Source organism: Lichenostomus cassidix, chromosome 18 (assembly GCF_008360975.1).
Source record: "Lichenostomus cassidix isolate B80296 chromosome 18, HeHo_3.0, whole genome shotgun sequence".
NCBI classification, from domain to species: domain Eukaryota; kingdom Metazoa; phylum Chordata; class Aves; order Passeriformes; family Meliphagidae; genus Lichenostomus; species Lichenostomus cassidix.
The window spans coordinates 10000965-10018877 of NC_139498.1; the positions used below are offsets into that span (position 1 = coordinate 10000965).

The 17913-nt window shown below is 51.3% G+C and overlaps 1 protein-coding gene across 2 annotated transcripts in view; it reads left to right on the plus strand.

Moving 5' to 3' along the window:
* DNAH9 (dynein axonemal heavy chain 9) overlaps window positions 1-17913 on the plus strand; it is a 165925-nt gene that overhangs the window by 20853 nt on the left and 127159 nt on the right. For both annotated transcript variants that reach the window (XR_014855650.1, XM_085077980.1), the window contains exons 18-30: window positions 329-551; window positions 2444-2610; window positions 2910-3780; window positions 4991-5121; window positions 6420-6546; window positions 9679-9831; window positions 10734-10859; window positions 11460-11699; window positions 12656-12816; window positions 13132-13288; window positions 14037-14141; window positions 17093-17250; window positions 17582-17720. Coding sequence is in view for 1 of the 2 variants with exons in the window: in XM_085077980.1 (XP_084934106.1) it covers window positions 329-551; window positions 2444-2610; window positions 2910-3780; window positions 4991-5121; window positions 6420-6546; window positions 9679-9831; window positions 10734-10859; window positions 11460-11699; window positions 12656-12816; window positions 13132-13288; window positions 14037-14141; window positions 17093-17250; window positions 17582-17720 (2758 nt within the window). In the remaining variant the exon portion in view is untranslated. The remainder of the gene's footprint in view (window positions 1-328; window positions 552-2443; window positions 2611-2909; window positions 3781-4990; window positions 5122-6419; window positions 6547-9678; window positions 9832-10733; window positions 10860-11459; window positions 11700-12655; window positions 12817-13131; window positions 13289-14036; window positions 14142-17092; window positions 17251-17581; window positions 17721-17913) is intronic.

Below are 17913 nucleotides of genomic sequence, written 5' to 3' on the forward strand. Positions count from 1 at the left end.
TCCCAGGCTGCTCCAAGCCCTGGCCAACCTGGCCTTGGACACTGCCAGGGATCCAGGGGCAGCCACAGCTTCTCTGGGCACCCTGTGCCAGGGCCTCACCATCCAGAAAAAACTGACCTCTCAAAGATACTCCCTCCAGAGCCCTCCTGAGCTCACTGTCTGTTACACTCCTGTTCAGCTTGACAAGTCCCAACCTGTCCTTCTGTTCCTTGAAGGAACCTGCACCACATCCAGGGATACCTTTGCGCATGAATTTCAGTTGTGAGGCTGGATATTAATTCCAGAAGAGCTGCTCTCACCCTGTGCTTCCCTGCTTTGTGCCCTCCAGCTTGGCTGACCTGGACGAGTTCATCCAAACTGCCGAGAAAGGTCTGAGCAGAAAGGTGGAGAAGGGTGATTACGGTGGCTTGGTGGAGGTCATGGGTCACCTGCTGGCTGTGAAGGAGCGTCACAGTGCCACTGATGCCATGTTTGAGCCCCTGAGGGAAACCATCGAGCTGCTGAGGGCCTATGAGCAGGAGCTGCCCGAGGAAGTCCACCAGCAGCTGGAGGTGGGTGAGCACTGGTGGTGGACACAGCAATTTGCCCAGGAGCAGAAGGCAAAGGGAGCAGGAGTGGAGCAGCATCTCAGGGATATTCAAGCCCCTGCTCCCTGTCATTAGAGGGCCTCAGTGGGTAGTCTTTTGCAGGATGTGCCTTAGTAGCTCTAAATTTTGGAGTTATATTGAGATTTTTCTTTTAAAGCAGAGATTAAGCCTTTTGTTATGTATGAAAAACATAGAATTGCCTGCTCCAACTCCCAGCGATTACTCTTGAAAAAAAAATTAATGCACTTTCAAATCCATCTGTTAATTAGGTTGAATTATAATTATTTTTTAATACGCTGGTTCTTGGCAGCTATGGAGATGGGAAGGATAATATTGGCAGAGGAGTTGCCTTCTCACAGGACTTCAGTCCTCCTCTGGATCAGACCACCAGAGCTGCTTTTTACCCAGAGGACATCGCTGGGAGGAGGTTGTGAAAGTATTTTGGCACCTTTCCCCATCTGGCTGTCATGAGTCAGTTTTCTTGTGGGAATTCCTTTCATTTCTGCAAGGGGACTGTGAGATGAAGGTTCTAAGAGATGGTGAGGTGCCTGACCAGTGTTGAGGGACAGAGACAAGCACTGCCAGCAGCCAAGGGGGTGCAAGGAGAAGGGTGTGGGTACTTGCTGGTGGGTGCCCTGTGGGCAGAGCGGGCTGGGCAGGACACAGGGATAAAGCAGGACCTGCTGGGGAGGAGTTCTGCTCCCATTCCCTGCTGTAGGCTCAGGTGGAGCTGAGGGGTGTTCAGCAGTGCCTGGATTTTCTGCTTGTGCAGCCATGATCTGTGGGTGGTCAGTCACCAAATCTGGAATAGTTCAGGGCCCTAAAGATATCCAGGGTCCTACAGACTCCCTGGAAACCAGGAGAGCTGCATTGCATGGGTGCTCCACTCTTCATCCACCATAAAGCCCAGTCCTGTGGGGAACCTGGCTCCACTACTCCCCTGCTCAGGAGCTGCTGGTGTGTGCCTGCTTGTGCAAATACCTTCAAATTACTGATTAGTTTTCCTGATAGAAGAAATGAGGATGTCGAGCAGCCATCCAGATGCAGAAGATAGCAAAAAAGAGTTGTTCTTTCTGGCAAGTGACAACAACACTTGTGTGTGAATGATTCATTCCCTCCTGTACAGGGTGGGAAAGCCAGAAGTTCCTGTAGGCACCTCTAGCTCCATGGCTGTGGAGATGGATGGAGCTGCTGGTTAGTAGGAAAAGAATGAAGCAGCTCCATGTGTGCCCTGCTGTGGTCATGGAGAGTGATTTCTATGGAGACTGTAATAAAAGTGGCAGGAAGAGCCTCCTCAGGAGGGGCTGGCCCTGTCCTGGCCATTTCTGCTGCCTCAGAGCTGCCTCCAGCTATTTCCCTTCTTTCCATGGTGCTGCTGGGTCTCCATTAATCTCCTCGAGAATGTGAACTGAGATGCAAAAAACCCCAAAGTCTTTCCTGTGGGATTGCACTGAAGAGGGAACTTGGGGACAGCAGAGCCCTTGGCAATCAGAGAATTGTCAGGGTTGGAAAAGACCTCTAGGATTGTAAAATCTCACCATGCACCCAGCACCACCATGTTCACCACTAAACCATGTCCCCAAGTGTCACATCCACATGTTTTTTGAACTCTTTCAGGGATGGTGACTCCACCACTGCCCTGGACAGCCTGTTCCAATGCTTTACAACCCTTCCTGTGAACTTGCTTTGTAATATCCACTCTAAACCTCCCCGGGCACAACTTCAGGCATCTCAACCAAACTCCCTTGCAGTTTTAAACCCAGGATCTGCTGCTTTTCCCATTCTGTGGTTATCCATGTGCAGATCTCACCCCTCACAGCCCCTCCTGCCCCCCAGCAGTGCTGTTGTCCCCACAGGAGCTGCCAGAGAAGTGGAACCAGGTGAAGAAGCTGGCTCTGGCTGTGAAGCAGCAGGTGGCTCCTCTGCAGGCCAGCGAGGTGACAGCCCTGCGCCAGAGCTGCGCCGCCTTCGACGCCCAACAGCTCCAGCTCAGGGAGAGCTTCAGGAGGGAAGCTCCCTTCAGGTACCCACAGGTTTCAGCAGCATAACCCTGGAGAGAAAAAAAGCTTTAAGGACTCATCCCTGCACATCCTGGGGATCCACAGGTCTCCTACCTGCTCACAGCCCCTTGTGTTGTGTCCCTGGGAAGAGGTTGGGTTTGGTGCCACTTTAAGGTGGTGTCAGCAGTGCCACGTGGCTCTGCCATCAGGGTGTAGTAGAGACCTTTCATCTCTCCTGTGGCTCTCAGAGGCACTGTTTGTTTTACAGGTTCTTTAGAAGTTGTTTCAATATCACTTATGGAGAATAAACATTTATTTCTAGGTTTGACACCGAAAAGCCTTATCAACTTCTGGATGCAAAGCACATGGAGATTAAACAGATGGAGTCAGCCATGACCTCGATTTATGAATCAGCTGGTCTGTTTGAAGTCATGGTGCCAGAGTATAAACAACTGAAGCAGTGCAGGAAGGAGCTGTGTCTTCTCAAAGAGCTCTGGGATATGATCTCCCTGGTGAGCACCAGCCTCGATGGCTGGCAGAGCACCAAATGGGTGGATATTAGTGTGGAAAACATGGATCTGGAGTGCAAGAAGTTTGCAAGAGAGATTCGGAATTTGGATAAGGAGATGAGGGGGTGGGATGCTTTCAGTGGGCTGGACAGCAAGGTGAAGAACATGCTGACAGCCCTGAAGGCTGTGGCAGAACTTCAAAATCCTGCCATCAGGGAAAGGCACTGGAACCAGCTGATGCAGGTGACAGGGGTGAGGTTTGTGATGGACTCAGACACCACCCTGGCTGACCTCCTCAAGCTCAACCTGCACAGATTTGAGGGGGAGGTCCATGGCATCGTGGACAAAGCAGTGCGAGAAATGAGCATGGAGAAGGTGCTGAAGGAGCTGAGGATGACCTGGAGCTGCAGGCAGTTCCAGTATGAGCCTCACCCCCGCACCAACACCCCCTTGCTGAAGTCAGATGAGGAGCTCATTGAAACTCTAGAAGACAACCAGGTGCAGCTGCAGAATCTGATGTCATCCAAATACATTGCTTTCTTCCTGGAGGAGGTGTCTGCCTGGCAGAGGAAGCTCTCCACTGCTGACTCTGTCCTCTCCCTCTGGTTCGAGGTGCAGCGCACCTGGGCTCACCTGGAGAGCATATTCATCGGCTCAGAGGATATCCGGGCACAGCTTCCCCAGGTGTGAAACCCCAAATCCTGGGCTTCCTCTTTGGAAAGTGTTGAAGGGCAGGCTCCATTATTAAATGGGATTATCTGTAGTGCCAAGTTCCCCAAAGCAGGGCTTTTCTCCTGCTGCCTCATTTCTCTGGAGGCAGGTTGTGGTTGTTCCCCCAGAGCTGTCCCAGGATGTTTTTGTACCCCAGGCTGTGCTTGAGCCATGCTGAGGGGCTGATCTCCTCCCTTCCACCACTGCATGGCAAACACAGAGTTCCTGGGGACAGAGCAGGAGCTGCTGCCTGCCTTCAGTGCTGCAGGCATGTTCCCTTTTCCCCTGGAGGAGAGAAGACTGAGATAATTTCTCAGACAGTGCAAATCATCAAACAGAGCTGGCCCAGGCAGCTTTGGCAGCATCCCCTTCCTGACCTTCCGCACTGGTGCTGGGGGAGAGCAGCTCTTCTGCCTCTCCTGTCCTGGGGAATGGAGCAGAGCTGGCCCTGGGGACCTGCTCAGGGTGCCTTCAGCCCACTCCCAGTGTTACTGCAGACTCACAGCTGTGCTGAGGAGGAATGTGCCTTTCCCTGGTGAGGGAGCTGCAGCTGCAGTGTCCCTGCTGTCCCTGGGCAGTGTCACTGATAGCACTGAGGGCTCTGGCTCCAGGGAGGGTGGGAATTGTCCCACATTGACAGTGTCCCACCTGTGCCCATCCTTCCCTCTGGGCTGCTCTGGTGAGCTCTGGGCACACCTGGGCTGGCTGGGAGTGCTGCTCCCCAGAGCCCTGAGCACTGTCCCCTGTGCCAGCACTGTGTCACCTCCAGCAGCTGGTGGTGGGTCAGAAACTGCATCATGATTTAATCTGTATCAATGGGGCAACCTGCACCTCAACACCCCCTGGCAGGTGCCAAGGGTCAGCAGCCTCTCCCCCAGCAGGAGGGAGGAAGCTCAGACCTTCTGGAGGCTGATTCTCCTCAGGATGCATCCAGGGCTGGGGATGATATGCTGACAGGGCATGGGATGCACATCCCAACCTGGCTGGGAGAGCTGAGGCTGTTCAACCTGGAGACTTGTGCCAGGCACGAGGGTGGGAGAGCCCTGTGGGACTGGAGGAGGATCCCCCTCTGCACTGGGCAGAAGGATGTTCCCCCCACCCCAGAGACAGCTCTCAAAGGCTGGAATCTTTCAGCATACAATTAGAGCATTACTGTGACCGTGTCCTTTGTGTCCCTCTGTAGGACTCCAAATGCTTTGAAGGGATTGATGTGGATTTTAAGGAACTGGCTTATGAAATTCAGAAAACCCCAAATGTGGTTGAGGCCACCAATAAACCAGGTCTGTCCCAAAAACTGGAGGACATCCAGAGTAGGTAGGTAGAGCATCAGTCCCAGGATTTTGTCAGAGACTGGAATCAACCCTAAGAAGTTGGTTGAACCTGTGCTCCAAGGCTTTCTCTGAGGCTGTGCATCCTCTGCAGTCACAAATCACAGCTCTTCTGATCCTTCTCAAGTCTTTGTATTTGTGACCCAGCACCCTGAAGGCCCTGAGTGGAGTGTGGCACAATCTCATCCTGAATATTGATTTGTGCATTGTTCAGGGCCAGGCATTCAGCAACCCATGGCCTCAATGCCACCCCAAAATGATGTCTGAAATAGCTGTGGAGTGCTGTGAGCAGGGGTACCTTTAGATGGGATATTGGGAAGGAATCCTTCCCTGGGAGGGTGGGCAGGCCCTGGCACAGGGTGCCCAGAGAAGCTGTGGCTGCCCCTGGATCCCTGGAAGTGTCCAAGGCCAGGATGGACAGGGCTTGGAGCAGCCTGGGATGGTGGATGTCCCTGCCAGGGCAGAGGTGGGACAGGAGGGGCTTCAAGGTCCCTTCCAACCCAAATCATTCCATGATTCTGCGAAATCTGCAGCAGAGCTGAGCCCATTTTCTTTCATTTACAAAATTATCCCTGTGTACCCTTGACAGAAGGCAAAACACAGCTCCCTGAGACAAACCTGAGTGTCCTGAGATGGAGACATTTCTGATTTAACATATGAATCTGCCAGAAAAACACTTCAAAGTTCACGTTAAGCTGTTGTGTCAGTAGCAGCTCTCCATTTCAAATAAAGATTTGATTTTATTTTCAATCGAACAAGGCCAATGTTCCTCACAGAGAATGTTATTTAGGAACTTTGTAAGCTCAGCAGCAGTTTAGCATGTGAACACTGCAAGATTCATTTTAGATCGGAGCAAACAAGTTTCCTTTCATGCTTTGCAAACACAAAAAGCTGAGTTGGTTGGAATCAGACTTTAAAATGTGGCTCATTAGAATAAAAGCAGTTCTGGAAATGTTCATCCCAGTGGATGCCACCACCTGTGGCAGCTACGAGCTTGTCTGAAACAGTAGGTCAGACTGCAAACCTTTCCAACCTCTCCTTCCACTTGTGTTTCTGCCTTTTTATGAGGCTGCCCTGACTCTTGGGTGTTTGACCCCTGGAGTAGAGAGTGAGCTGTGAGTTCCCTTGTGCTTTGTGGATCTATTCAGGGATGTTGGAAGGACCAGCCTGCAGGCTCAGCTCCTGCCTGGCATTTCCCCATGGTGGGGACAATCTGCCAAAGGGCAGTATGAAGCCTGGCAGGGTATTTACCCACCTGCCCTGGGCTCTGTTTTGTCTCCCCAGGTTGTCTCTGTGTGAGAAGGCTTTGGCTGAATATTTGGACATGAAAAGGTTGGCCTTTCCCAGATTTTACTTCATTTCTTCTGCAGATTTACTGGATATTCTTTCCAACGGCACCAACCCACATCTGGTAAGGCTTCTGCTGCATCACCTCTGCATTTTCCAGCTGTCACTAGTGTCACAATGGAAGCTCTTGTCCTGGGACTCTCCTTAGTGTCCTTTCTGCAGTGATTTTCTCCCACTCTATGTGGATTAATAACTTTCACAGCTGATCTTCATCTGTCATCACTGACAGGCAGCACTGCACTGGGTGTTGTCTGATGTAACCCTGGTGGTGATTGTGGCAAGTTCAGAGAACATCTCCATGGGTTCTGTGCCATGAAAACGTGGGTTTGTTTCTGCTCAGATACAGTGAGGTTGCAGGAAACTAACTTTCTTGAGGATCTCATCCAAAATTTGTTGCTGGCCTTGGATCCCAACCTGGGATGCCACCAAACAGCATCTGCTGCTGAATGAGCCACAGACTGGTCATTCCAGCATGGAAATGTTAGCCACTGGTGGCTTTAGAGGGCTTTTTTTAGGCAGAAGAAGCATTTGCCAGTAAGTTCTTCTTCCTTCCCCTGTGCAAAGCCTTTGGGATGTGCTGACTGTAGGGCAGGGAAGAGCACAGCCTGCAAGAGGTGAGCAGCTGCTGGTCAGACAGTGGCTGTGGCCCAGGCTGGGTGTCTGGCCCTGCACTGGGCATCTGGGATGGTGTCTGAATGCTGGGGAATCCTCCCAAAATCACCATTGCTCCTGCTGGCTTGGATCATCCCGGGGAGGAGCTGGCGGTAATCTTCCTGGTGTAAGAAATGGCTTCCCAGAGCCCTTCCCCCCATTCCTAGGGATCAGACCCCTCTATCCCCCGTGAGTTCAGAGGATTCAGTCCTTTTCCCTCTGGATCATGGCAGTGGTGTGGGTGGATCCTTGTGCTGCTGGAGCTGCTGGCAGGAAACCTGAGCCACTTTGCCTGGCAATGCCATGCCCTGACCAGCCTGGCTTGAGAGGCATCCCTTATCCTAAGGTTGGTATGTAAACCAAATCAACACATTCGCAGCAAATGGAGACTGTTGGGTAAGGAATCAATTCCTTATTCCACCTTTTAGCAGTGACCAATCTCACCTTAAGCTTTTCCTCATTTTCAGTGTTCATGTGAGCACGTGGATGGGGCAGGCTTGGAAATGCTCTTGTTGCCACTAACCTTTAGCTCTGCTTGGATCTATTTGCTGCTGCTGGGTGATTTCAGCCCACAGAGTGTCGTAAATACACAGCTGATTGATGCTTAAAATGGAGAGAGGGAAAGAAAGCACAGGAAGCAGAGAAAAGCTGCTGTGTTGAAATGCTCCGTGGAGTAAGGAGAAATTCCTGGTGCTTTCTGTTATTCAAAACTATTTGCAGTAAAATCAAAGTAAATGTCAGGCAGGATCACACACGGATACGCTCTCAGCCTTTCCACTGTAGTTTCAAAGCCTGATAATTCCTAAAGGAGGATTAAATAGACAATGATATTATCCACTTGAACTGGATATCGAACTGGTGCAGACTCAGGTGCATTCTGGGCTCTGGGGGCAGAATTGTATCGAGTGCTGGAGCACAGCCAAGGCCTTGCAGAGTGCCCAGGGGCTGGGAGTGGCCAGTGGGGATTGCTGAGCCTGTCCACTTACACGTGTAAGAGCAGGATTGCATGGTTTATGTAAGATTTGAAAGGAGATGTGCTTATCTGGTGGGGAAGCTGAGTGTCCATTGCTTCTTGGTCCACTTGGCACCTCCTGGGATTTGGCTCTGCTTGAACACAGGTAAGAAGGTGATGAGCTGTGGCCACCTGTGGGACAGCTTGTGAGGAGGGGTTGGAATCCCCTGTGGGACAGGGAGTGAGAACTGCACAGAAAATCCATAGGATTGTAGGATGTCCTGAGTGGAAAGAATCCACAGGATCACTCAGTGCAGCTCCTGGCCCTGCCCAGACACCCCAACAATCCCACCCTGTGCATCCCTGGCAGTGCTGTCCAAACACTCCTGGAGCTCTGGCAGCCTCAGGCTGTGCCCATTGCCTGGGGAGCCTGGGCAGTGCCCAGCACCCTCTGGGGGAAGAACCTTTCCTGATCTGCAGCCTGACCTGCCCTGGCACAGCTCCAGCTGTTCCCTGTCTTGTCCCAGAGCAGAGATCAGAGCTGCGCTTTGGGAGGAGCTGCAGCCCTTGGGGAGCTCTGAGCTCAGTCTGCTCTGCTCCTCTGAACAAACCAAGTGCTCTCAGCTGCTTCTCATAGGGCTCCTCAGGGCCTTCACCATCTTCATGTCTCTCCTCTGGACACTAATGGCTTATTGTCTTTTTAAATTGTGGTGCCCAAAGTGCCCCCAGCACTGGAGGTGAGGTTGCTCCAGCCCAGAGCAGAGCAGGACAATCCCTTCCCTCCCCTCCCCAGCCATGATGGTCCCCATTCCCCCCAGGACACAATGGCCCTTTGGGATGCCAGGGCACTGCTGTCTCATATCCAACTTGCCATCAACAAGGACCCCCAGGTCCCTTTCTGTGGCACTGCTTTCCAGCCTCTCATTTCCCAGTGCTCCCAGCTTTCCCTGAAAGCAGCAGAGCACCAGGCATTCCAGGCTGTTCTCTTTGCCCATCCTGACTGTGGGGTTTGAGACAGGCCATTTCCCTGTCTCAGTTGTCATTCTGCTCCTTCTGGAAAAGTATTTTTGGTCAAGATGGGGGTTTTGTCCAGGTTGTTGAGCTGTTTATCCTGGGTCTCAGGCAGAAAAAAAAATCTGGCTTCCCCATGGAGGAAATTTCAGGATTTTCTTTGGCACAAAATTGATTTCTGGACAGGAAAAAACAGAAAGGTTCCTAGCGAGGGAAACTCCCCAGTGCTGAGAACAGGACAAGGTGGAGCAGTGGCTGGAAACCTCTCAGTACTACCTGCAGGGAAATTGGGCTAGGGGGCCATGCAGTGCTTCGATGGTTTCTGTGCTTTTGCCCTGCGTGGGAGATTTCAGGATTTATTATGCCTGTCTGTGTTCTAAAGGAGGTACAAGGAGGTGGAAATACTGAGAAGGACAGCAAGAGGCTTGTGTTGGCAGCATCCTGGCCATGAGGGACAAGATGTGGTGCTGCCAAGATGTCCAAGTCATGCTTTGTGAGCAGGATTGTTCCTGTCACACCTCTGCTGATCTCTGTTCTGCCTGCTCTGTCTCCATCACTTTATTTATGCAATCCCTTTTGCAGGTGCAGCGTCACCTTCCCAAACTCTTTGACAACTTGGCCAAGCTGAAATTCCAGGTGGACTCTGAGCAAAAGACAACCAAGGTTGGGCTGGGAATGTACAGTAAAGAGGAGGAATATGTCCAGTTCAGTGAACCCTGTGACTGCAGCGGGCAGGTGAGAGGGAAGACCTTGTCTATCCAAACTGCCCCCTGAATCTGCTCTCCCTGGCCAAGATCTTGTAGAGCTTCACTGCACTGCCTGTATGAGAAAAGCTAGAAGAGGTTGTGTGGAACTTAATCCTTGCTTACACCTCAGCTCTAGTCCTCCTCTGGATGGGTCCTGACAGCCCATGGTGTGAGGAAGGGCTGTGGCCTTTTCCTTACTGGGTTTTTAAATTTTAATTATTGAAAGACATTTTAAAGGTTATTCTTACCCTCTCAGTGGGGAAGTAGATGCAGATTAAAAATAGATGAAGTTATTCAGTAGTACCTTTACACAGGTACCCTTGGAAAGAGAAGGGCTTTTTCCCTTTTTTCCAGATCTTCATTCCTTCATAGGATGAGCTGAAGTACAAAATTTAAGAATCAAATTACTGCTCAGCTTTTCTGGCCCTGTAGCTGCACTTTTCTCCATGGGCTATTATAGGAAGCTAAAGTATCTAATACCAGCTCTGAGCTCCCTGGTGATGGTGTTTGGCATTTAAACTCTCCTCTCAGTGAGGACTTTGCCTGTGAAATACTAAATTCAGCAGGAATTGTGTTTTGCAGCATTCTCTTGCTGCTGGCAGATTGTGCTCAGGTCCCACAGGTGACTCTGTCATGGCCTGGAGCTGGAACACTCTGAACTAAATTGCTCCTCAGTGGAGTTCAGTTTGGTTCCTCCTATAGCTGGAGTTCCACAAAAACCTGCCTGGAAAGAGATGTTGATCCTGCAGGGCCAGAAATGGCTGAGTCCCCCAGTTTGGGGGAGGCTTGAGGCTGGTTTGACTGGAAAGCTGAGCTGCTTGTCCCACTCCCTGCCATCCCTCCTTGCTGATGAGGAGCAGGAGTGTTCCTGGGGTTGAATCTCTTGTGCAGGTGGAGGTGTGGCTCAATCACCTGCTGGACACCATGAGGGCCACGGTGAGGGATGGGATGACAGCAGCTGTGGCAGCATATGAGGACAAGCCAAGGGACCAGTGGCTCTTTGACCACCCTGCCCAGGTACTCTCCCTGCTCCCAGCACCATCTGGGCTTCCCTTGCCCTCCTGCCCTTCCCTGCTTCCAGTGGGGACTGGCTGTGCACGGGGATGTTTCTGGCTGTGCTGTCCAGGAGGGAGGAAGGGAGAGTTCTCCTTTCTTCTGGCAATCTCCTGATGGATTCAGGCTGAGCTCTGTGCTCTGACTGGAGCTCCAGGCAGGATGCATCCTGGGGACTTGGGCATGCAGGGGTCACAGGAAGTCCCTACACCCAGAGAGGTGAGAGAACAAACTGGTGAGGCCTGATGAGAGGAAAGAGCCCCTTGGATGTCCCTCTGGCAGCCTCGTGGTCTCCAGCTTGGCCTCCTGTGTGGTCAGACGTGGGAAAGGGGCTCATTTACTGGTGAGCAGCTGCTAAATGTGTCTGGGATGGGATTTTAGTGGATATCACTGAGCAGATCCCTGCTCTCCTGCCTGCTGTGACACTGTATTCTGTACTGGACATATAAAATACTTAATTTAATGTCAGGGATGCTTCATCTTTGATCTCCCTGTGGATCAGACACTCTCAAATGTAAGGAAACCCTGGTGTTTCCTTGCTACTGAGTCAGTCTGTTTCCCCAGGTGGCTCTCTGCTGCACCCAGATCTGGTGGACAGCTGAGGTGGGGATGGCCTTCTCCAGGATGAAGGAAGGCTATGAGAAGGCCATGAGGGAGTACTACAAGAAGCAAGTGGCCCAGCTGAACACCCTGGTGACAATGCTGCTCGGGCAGCTCTCCAAGGGTGACAGGCAGAAGATCATGACCATCTGCACCATCGATGTGCACGCTCGGGACGTGGTGGCAAAGATGATTGCACAGAAGGTTGGTGTTCACAGCTCAGTGTGGGCCATTGATGGGAGGTTACAGGGTGACAGACCAGCCACAGGAGCTGGGATCAGTGCCTGGCTCAGCAGGGCACACATGGCCATGAGGAAAAGAATTTGGGCTTTTCCTTCTGTAGCTTTCTTGCTCTGGCTGGGGCCACAGGGTATCCCTTGGGACTCCCTTTTCTGTCACACCTCACCCACACCACTGCCTTGTCATCATATACTCACAGAATGGTTTGGGTTGGAAAGGACCCCAAAGCTCTTCTCATTCCAACCCTGCCGTGGGCAGAGACACCTTCCAGGCTGCTCCAAGCCCCAGTGTCCAACCTGGCCTTGGACACTGCCAGGGATCCGGCAGGGGACACTGCAGGGGCAGCCACAGCTTCTCTGGGCACCCTGTGCCAGGGCCTGCCCACCCTCACAGTCAGGAATTCCTTCCCAGTATCCCATCCATCCCTGCCCTCTGGCAGTGGGAAGCCATTCCCTGTGTCCTGGCACTCCATCCCTTGTCCCCAGTCCCTCTCCAGCTCTCCTGGAGCCCCTTTAGGCTCTGGAAGGGCTCTGAGGTCACCCTGGGACCTTCTCTTCTCCAGGTGAACACCCCCAGCTCTCCCAGCCCAGCTCCAGAGCCGAGGGGGGCTCCCTCTAATACTCTGTCCTTGATGCTGTGTCACATCCTGCCCTGCAGGTGGCTGAGAAGGTGTCCTTGGTGTGCTGGGTTGTGGCTTTACCCCCTCCTGTGTTTCTGGGGTGCAGTCAGGCTGAGCACAGCTTTCTGGCTCGTTTGGTCTGAACCTCTGGGAGATGGGGAGGTGCCACTCCTCCACCCCTGCGCTTGCAGTGACCAGTCCACAGCTGGTGACAACTGTCCCGCAGTCCCTCTCAGGTCCCCGAGCTGTGTGTCCCTGGCAGCCCCTGCCCTCCTGTGATGGTGCTGGTGGCACATTGCAGGTGGACAATGCCCAGGCGTTCCTGTGGCTGTCCCAGCTGCGGCACCGCTGGTCGGACGAGGAGCGGCACTGCTTTGCCAACATCTGTGACGCTCAGTTCCTCTACTCCTACGAATACCTGGGCAACACCCCTCGGCTGGTGATCACCCCCCTGACTGACAGGTGAGACCTGGGGAGCTCCCTGATGGCTGGGCTGTGCCAGGCAGCTGGACACAGAGCTGCCAGGCAAACAGGGCTTTATTTGGGATTGCTTTCCCCTGTCTCACAGCAATCTGGTGGAAAAGCTCCAACTCTCACTCGGTTTGGGATTTTACAGTGCTGCTCTCTGGGGTGTCTGTGCCTCAGATCCCAGGCTGGGATGCAGCTCCCAGGTGAAGATGCCCATGGTGGGTGCCTGCCTGGGCATGAGGTGTCCACACCCCGCAGAGCTGGAGAGTCCCAGCCTCAGTCTGTGTCCCTGTTCCCTCCCCTGAGCAGGTGTTACATCACCCTGACCCAGTCTCTGCACCTCACCATGAGTGGAGCTCCTGCAGGCCCTGCTGGCACCGGCAAGACAGAGACCACCAAGGATCTGGGCCGAGCCCTGGGCATCATGGTGTATGTGTTCAACTGCTCCGAGCAGATGGACCACAAGGTACTGCTTGGGGCCCATTCTGGGGTGCTCAGGGCCTGGTGGAACTGCAGGATGGGAGTTATCCAGCTGGGCTTCCTCTGATCCATCCCTTCTCCTCATATCCCTGCTGCATCCCTTCCTGCTGAACAGCTTTTTCTCCTCCTGCCTCTTCTTCTCTAAGACTTGCACGAGGTTCTTCAGAAAGAAGAGACCCAAACTATGCTCCCTGCCCTGTTCCACCTTTCCCTTCCCTCCTGGAGTTAGATTCCATAGGAAATACTTCACAAATTCTGGTCTATTCAGTCGAGACCCAGGCTGGGCTGATCTGTTCCCTCTCGGCACACCCAGAGGCTGCCTGGGCCTGGCATGGGGAGGAACCTCTCCTGGTTTCTCAGGATCCTCCTGGGGTAGGGCCAAGGCTGGATCTCCACAGGGCACTGGGTTTGGTGGCCTTGGATCATATTTTATCCAGCTGAAGTCTCTCATGGAAGCAGGGCCATCAGTAACTCAGCCCAGGTGACCTTTAAATGGAACCAGAGTGCAGAGATGTCAAGAGAGTGCAATTAGCAAATCAAGAGGCAAACTGTGCAGAGCTATAAATATTATAATTGAGTTGTGCCTGCTGCTCCCGTGCACTTTTCTAAATACCCACAATAGACTGCAAATTGCTATAAATAAACAGGCAGGGAAATCAAATCAATTTTTTGTTGGAGTTGATTCCATTTTTGATTTCACTCTTGTAATTTTATTTCATTTTTTTTCTTTTCAGTCTTGTGGGAATATTTACAAAGGCCTTTCCCAGACAGGAGCCTGGGGCTGTTTTGATGAATTTAACAGGATCTCTGTCGAGGTCCTTTCTGTGGTTGCTGTACAGGTAAGTGGAGAAAAGCTTGTGGTTAAAACAAATAAGGCAGAGCCATGCTGCAGCACTCACAGCCAAGGTAAATATGGAAAGTGTGTGTTGCAGTGTCAGTTCATGTGTGGGCAGGTGAGGGTCTATATCCCAAGATAAATCACATGAGCATCACAGCAAGGACAAAATGCAGCAGTGATGTCCTGCAAACTTTTTTTGTAACTTTTTTCTTCCCCCAGTTAGAGCATTTGTGTAGAGACAGTTCTTAACATCTCCTTTTCCCAGCTCAGCACCCACAGGTACAGCTCTGTACCTGCTCCTCCTGAGCAAGACCCTCAGGCATTAATGATAACTCAGTGTCTCATTGCAGGGAGCAGAGCTGCCCTGACTGCTGGGAAATCACTTCCATGGAGGGCAGGGTGGGATTTGGGACAGATCTGTGTGCCACAAGACTTTTGGGGCTTACTTATGGCCTCCAGTCAGGCACAGGTTGTGGGTCATGTTCAACAAATGGGAATACAAAAGCCATTAATACTTAACCTGTTCCCAAGGCTGTGCAGCCTGCCTTCGTTCCCTCGTTCCCTTGTTCCCGCCTTCCCTCCTTCCCTCCTTCCCTCCTTCCTTCCCTCCTATAATTTTACCCTGTCTCTTATTCCCTACACCCCAAATCCCACCATCACCAACCCAGCACCCCTTGCTCTGCCCATTTTTGAAATCTTTGCTTCATCAACAGAGCTCATTCCCTATGGATTGGGCAATGAGGGTCATTCCATAGGGAATACAGCTGGGAAACAGGGCTTACCTGGCTACACTGCTTGAAGTCCCCATGACCCCATACTTCTGTCTGTCTCTGAGATGCCAAACTGACACAAAGTAGTGCTGTGGAGCTGGGGGTGGAATAACAACATTCCCTTATACCTTAAGTGGGAATTTGTCACATTCTTAATTTCAGAATTAAATAATTCTGAGTAAAGTGCAGGATCAATGGTGAGCTCCACTAAAGTCTTGTGCCTGTGACCAAAAAGAGCTTGAAATATGGAAATTCACATCACCAGGTGCTTGGACCATTTAATTGTACAGAAATTAGGGGGTTATGCTGCCATTCTGCAAATTGGGGCAATCATCTGGTTCCCCAGCATCAGTGTCCAAGGAAACCCTTCAACACCTCCATCCTGAACCAGACCACCCTCAGGAGGAGCTGAACAGCCACTTTGCAGGGCAGCTTCAACCAAAATCCAGCTTGTACTGATCTTTGTCATTTTGTTACTACCCCTAAATTAGATGTGGATTTATTTATTTTGTTTGATTCCAACGAGGTAAAAAAATTGCCAAAAATTGAGTTGCCAAAATATCAAAGTTCTTCTGGTCCCAAATGCCAGCTGTGAGTGCAGGTTTTGGGATCCTAAAGCTTGAGTGAGGCACTGAGTTCTTCCTAGACTCATGTTGGGGCTTGGCATTGTAGAAATAAAGATCTAGAGCCAAGAAATTTCTACACTTCTGTACATGTTTTGGTCAAAGGAATTGTTCTGAACCCCTCCACGAACTCCTCACTCTTATCTCTTTCTCTCATCATTGTACCTCATCTGATGTCCCAAAGAAGTCCCAGGCAGGTACAGGAGTCTGTGTGTCGTTCCCTCTCCATTTCCCTTCCATCAGGTTCTAGTTTAAAGTTGCCATTGAAAAACGTCTTTGAGGATCTTTAAAATAAAAAGGGAAGCTGAACAAAAGAAGCCCAGCTATGACTCAACTGCTAATGATTCCCTGGCTCCTGGCTGGAGCAGTGTCTGAGCAGGGCTGTCTCTCCATCATCGCCTCTCTGGCTGCTATTAGAGGGTAACCATGGCGATGGTTAATTGGCTGCCTTAGTCATGCAGCTCCTGTCGATGTGGGTCCTTACACAGAGAAACTCGATTAATTGCTTTGCTTCAAGATGGCAAATAGGAGTAAGTTTAGGGCAGTGAACAGAAAGAGGTTCCTCACTTGCTGAAGTGGTGCTATCAAGGAGGTGAGCTGGCTGAGAGGAACTGCTCCCTTGGGAAGGTTGGGAATGAGGTGGTCTGGCTGTAAAGGACTCACTCTATTGGAATGGAAGATTGGGAATGAGGTGATCTAGCTGTAAGGGACTAAATCCATTGGAATGGAAGGTTGGGAATGAGGTGATCTGGCTGTAGTGAATTTGCTCCCTTTGGAAAGTGGGGGATGAGAAGAACAAAGCTGCAATCAGGCAAATAGGAAAGACCAGCCAATACCAGTGATTGAAGATATCAGGGGAGGTCTTCGAGTGTCTGCCTTGAGGGTTTCAGTTTAAATTAAGCATCTGATGTCCCCAAATCTTTAAAAGCAACATCAAGTAATCCGTTTGCAATTGAGCTGAGGCCAAGTTTTATGGGGAATGCTCCTTTTCTGGGTCTGCTCAGGGAAAAGACCTGGCACAGGAGGTTTGGGCTGTCATGAAGGTCAGTGTGTGAGGAGGAGTGAAGGGGGATCAGGGCAGACTCTTGGGACTGCTGTGGCTGTTGGTTTGCCGTGGTTCCTGCACAGCCCTGCATCTCCTCTGCAGCTCTGGCCTCCTGTGAGGCTGGGAAGTTGAAGAGCTGGTTTAGCCTTTGGTGGGGTTTTTCTGTGAGACCCACAGGTGATGTAAGACAAGGTGAGACACAGGCAGCTTTGGAGGCCTTTCCTTTTCCCTTTACCCACATCCATCAATGTCTTATGAAACAAATTCTTGCAACTCCTTTCAGTTTGACTACCTAGTCTCTCTTCAGCTCTTTTCTGCTTTGTCCGAGTTGGATTGTGATGGGAGACATACAGATTTACCCCAAACAGTGTATAAAGCTTTATATGGTCAGTGAAAACCCAAACCAGAGCAGTGATAAGCCCCAGTCATCATGGGCCAAGTGCAGAGAAGGCAGCACCTCTCTCTGGGATTTTCATACCTGAACACCAGCACTAAGCACTGCCTTGGTTCCTAGGTGAAGAGTGTGCAGGATGCAATACGGGAGAAGAAGAAATCCTTCAATTTTCTTGGAGAAGACATTAACTTAGTCCCCTCAGTTGGGATTTTCATCACCATGAACCCTGGTTATGCAGGACGAACCGAGCTACCTGAGAATTTAAAAGCTCTCTTCAGGTGAGTCGAGGTCAGGCTTTGTGACCTGTGTTATAAGAATGGCAGAAATTGTCTTTTGGAACACCCAGGTTTGGCTTCATTTTCTTGGGATATTCACTCCCACTGGGGATTTACAGATTGTTTCAGCCTTGAGCACCAAGCCTGGATCAGGGAATGCACAGGGAGGGCAAAGGAGCTCTCTCCTGAGCCATGGGAAAAGGCAGTGTGGGCAGACTGGGAAAGTCCCCAGTGGCTCACTGGAGAAGACCTGGAAGATAAAGCTACAACTGCACTGCCCTTGAGCTCTGTAGTCAATACTTGCTCTGCAGTCCTTTCCTGCCTGTCTCCCTAGGCCCTGTGCGATGGTGGTGCCAGACTTTGAGCTGATCTGTGAGATTATGTTGGTGGCTGAGGGGTTCCTCCAGGCCCGGGCCTTAGCCAGGAAGTTCATCACGCTCTACCAGCTCTGCAAGGAGCTCCTGTCCAAGCAGGTGAGCCCTCTGCTCTGCTCTGGATCCCCCAAGTCAGGAATGTGACACTCTACCACACACATCTATGGCTGAAGCCTCACAGCTTTTATTTACTGACTGCCTTGGTGGCACCTGCTGGGAGAAGGGAAGGTTTGGGATCATCAGAGCAATGACATTTTCAAACTGCTTTCCTGGAGGATCTGCAGGGACAAAG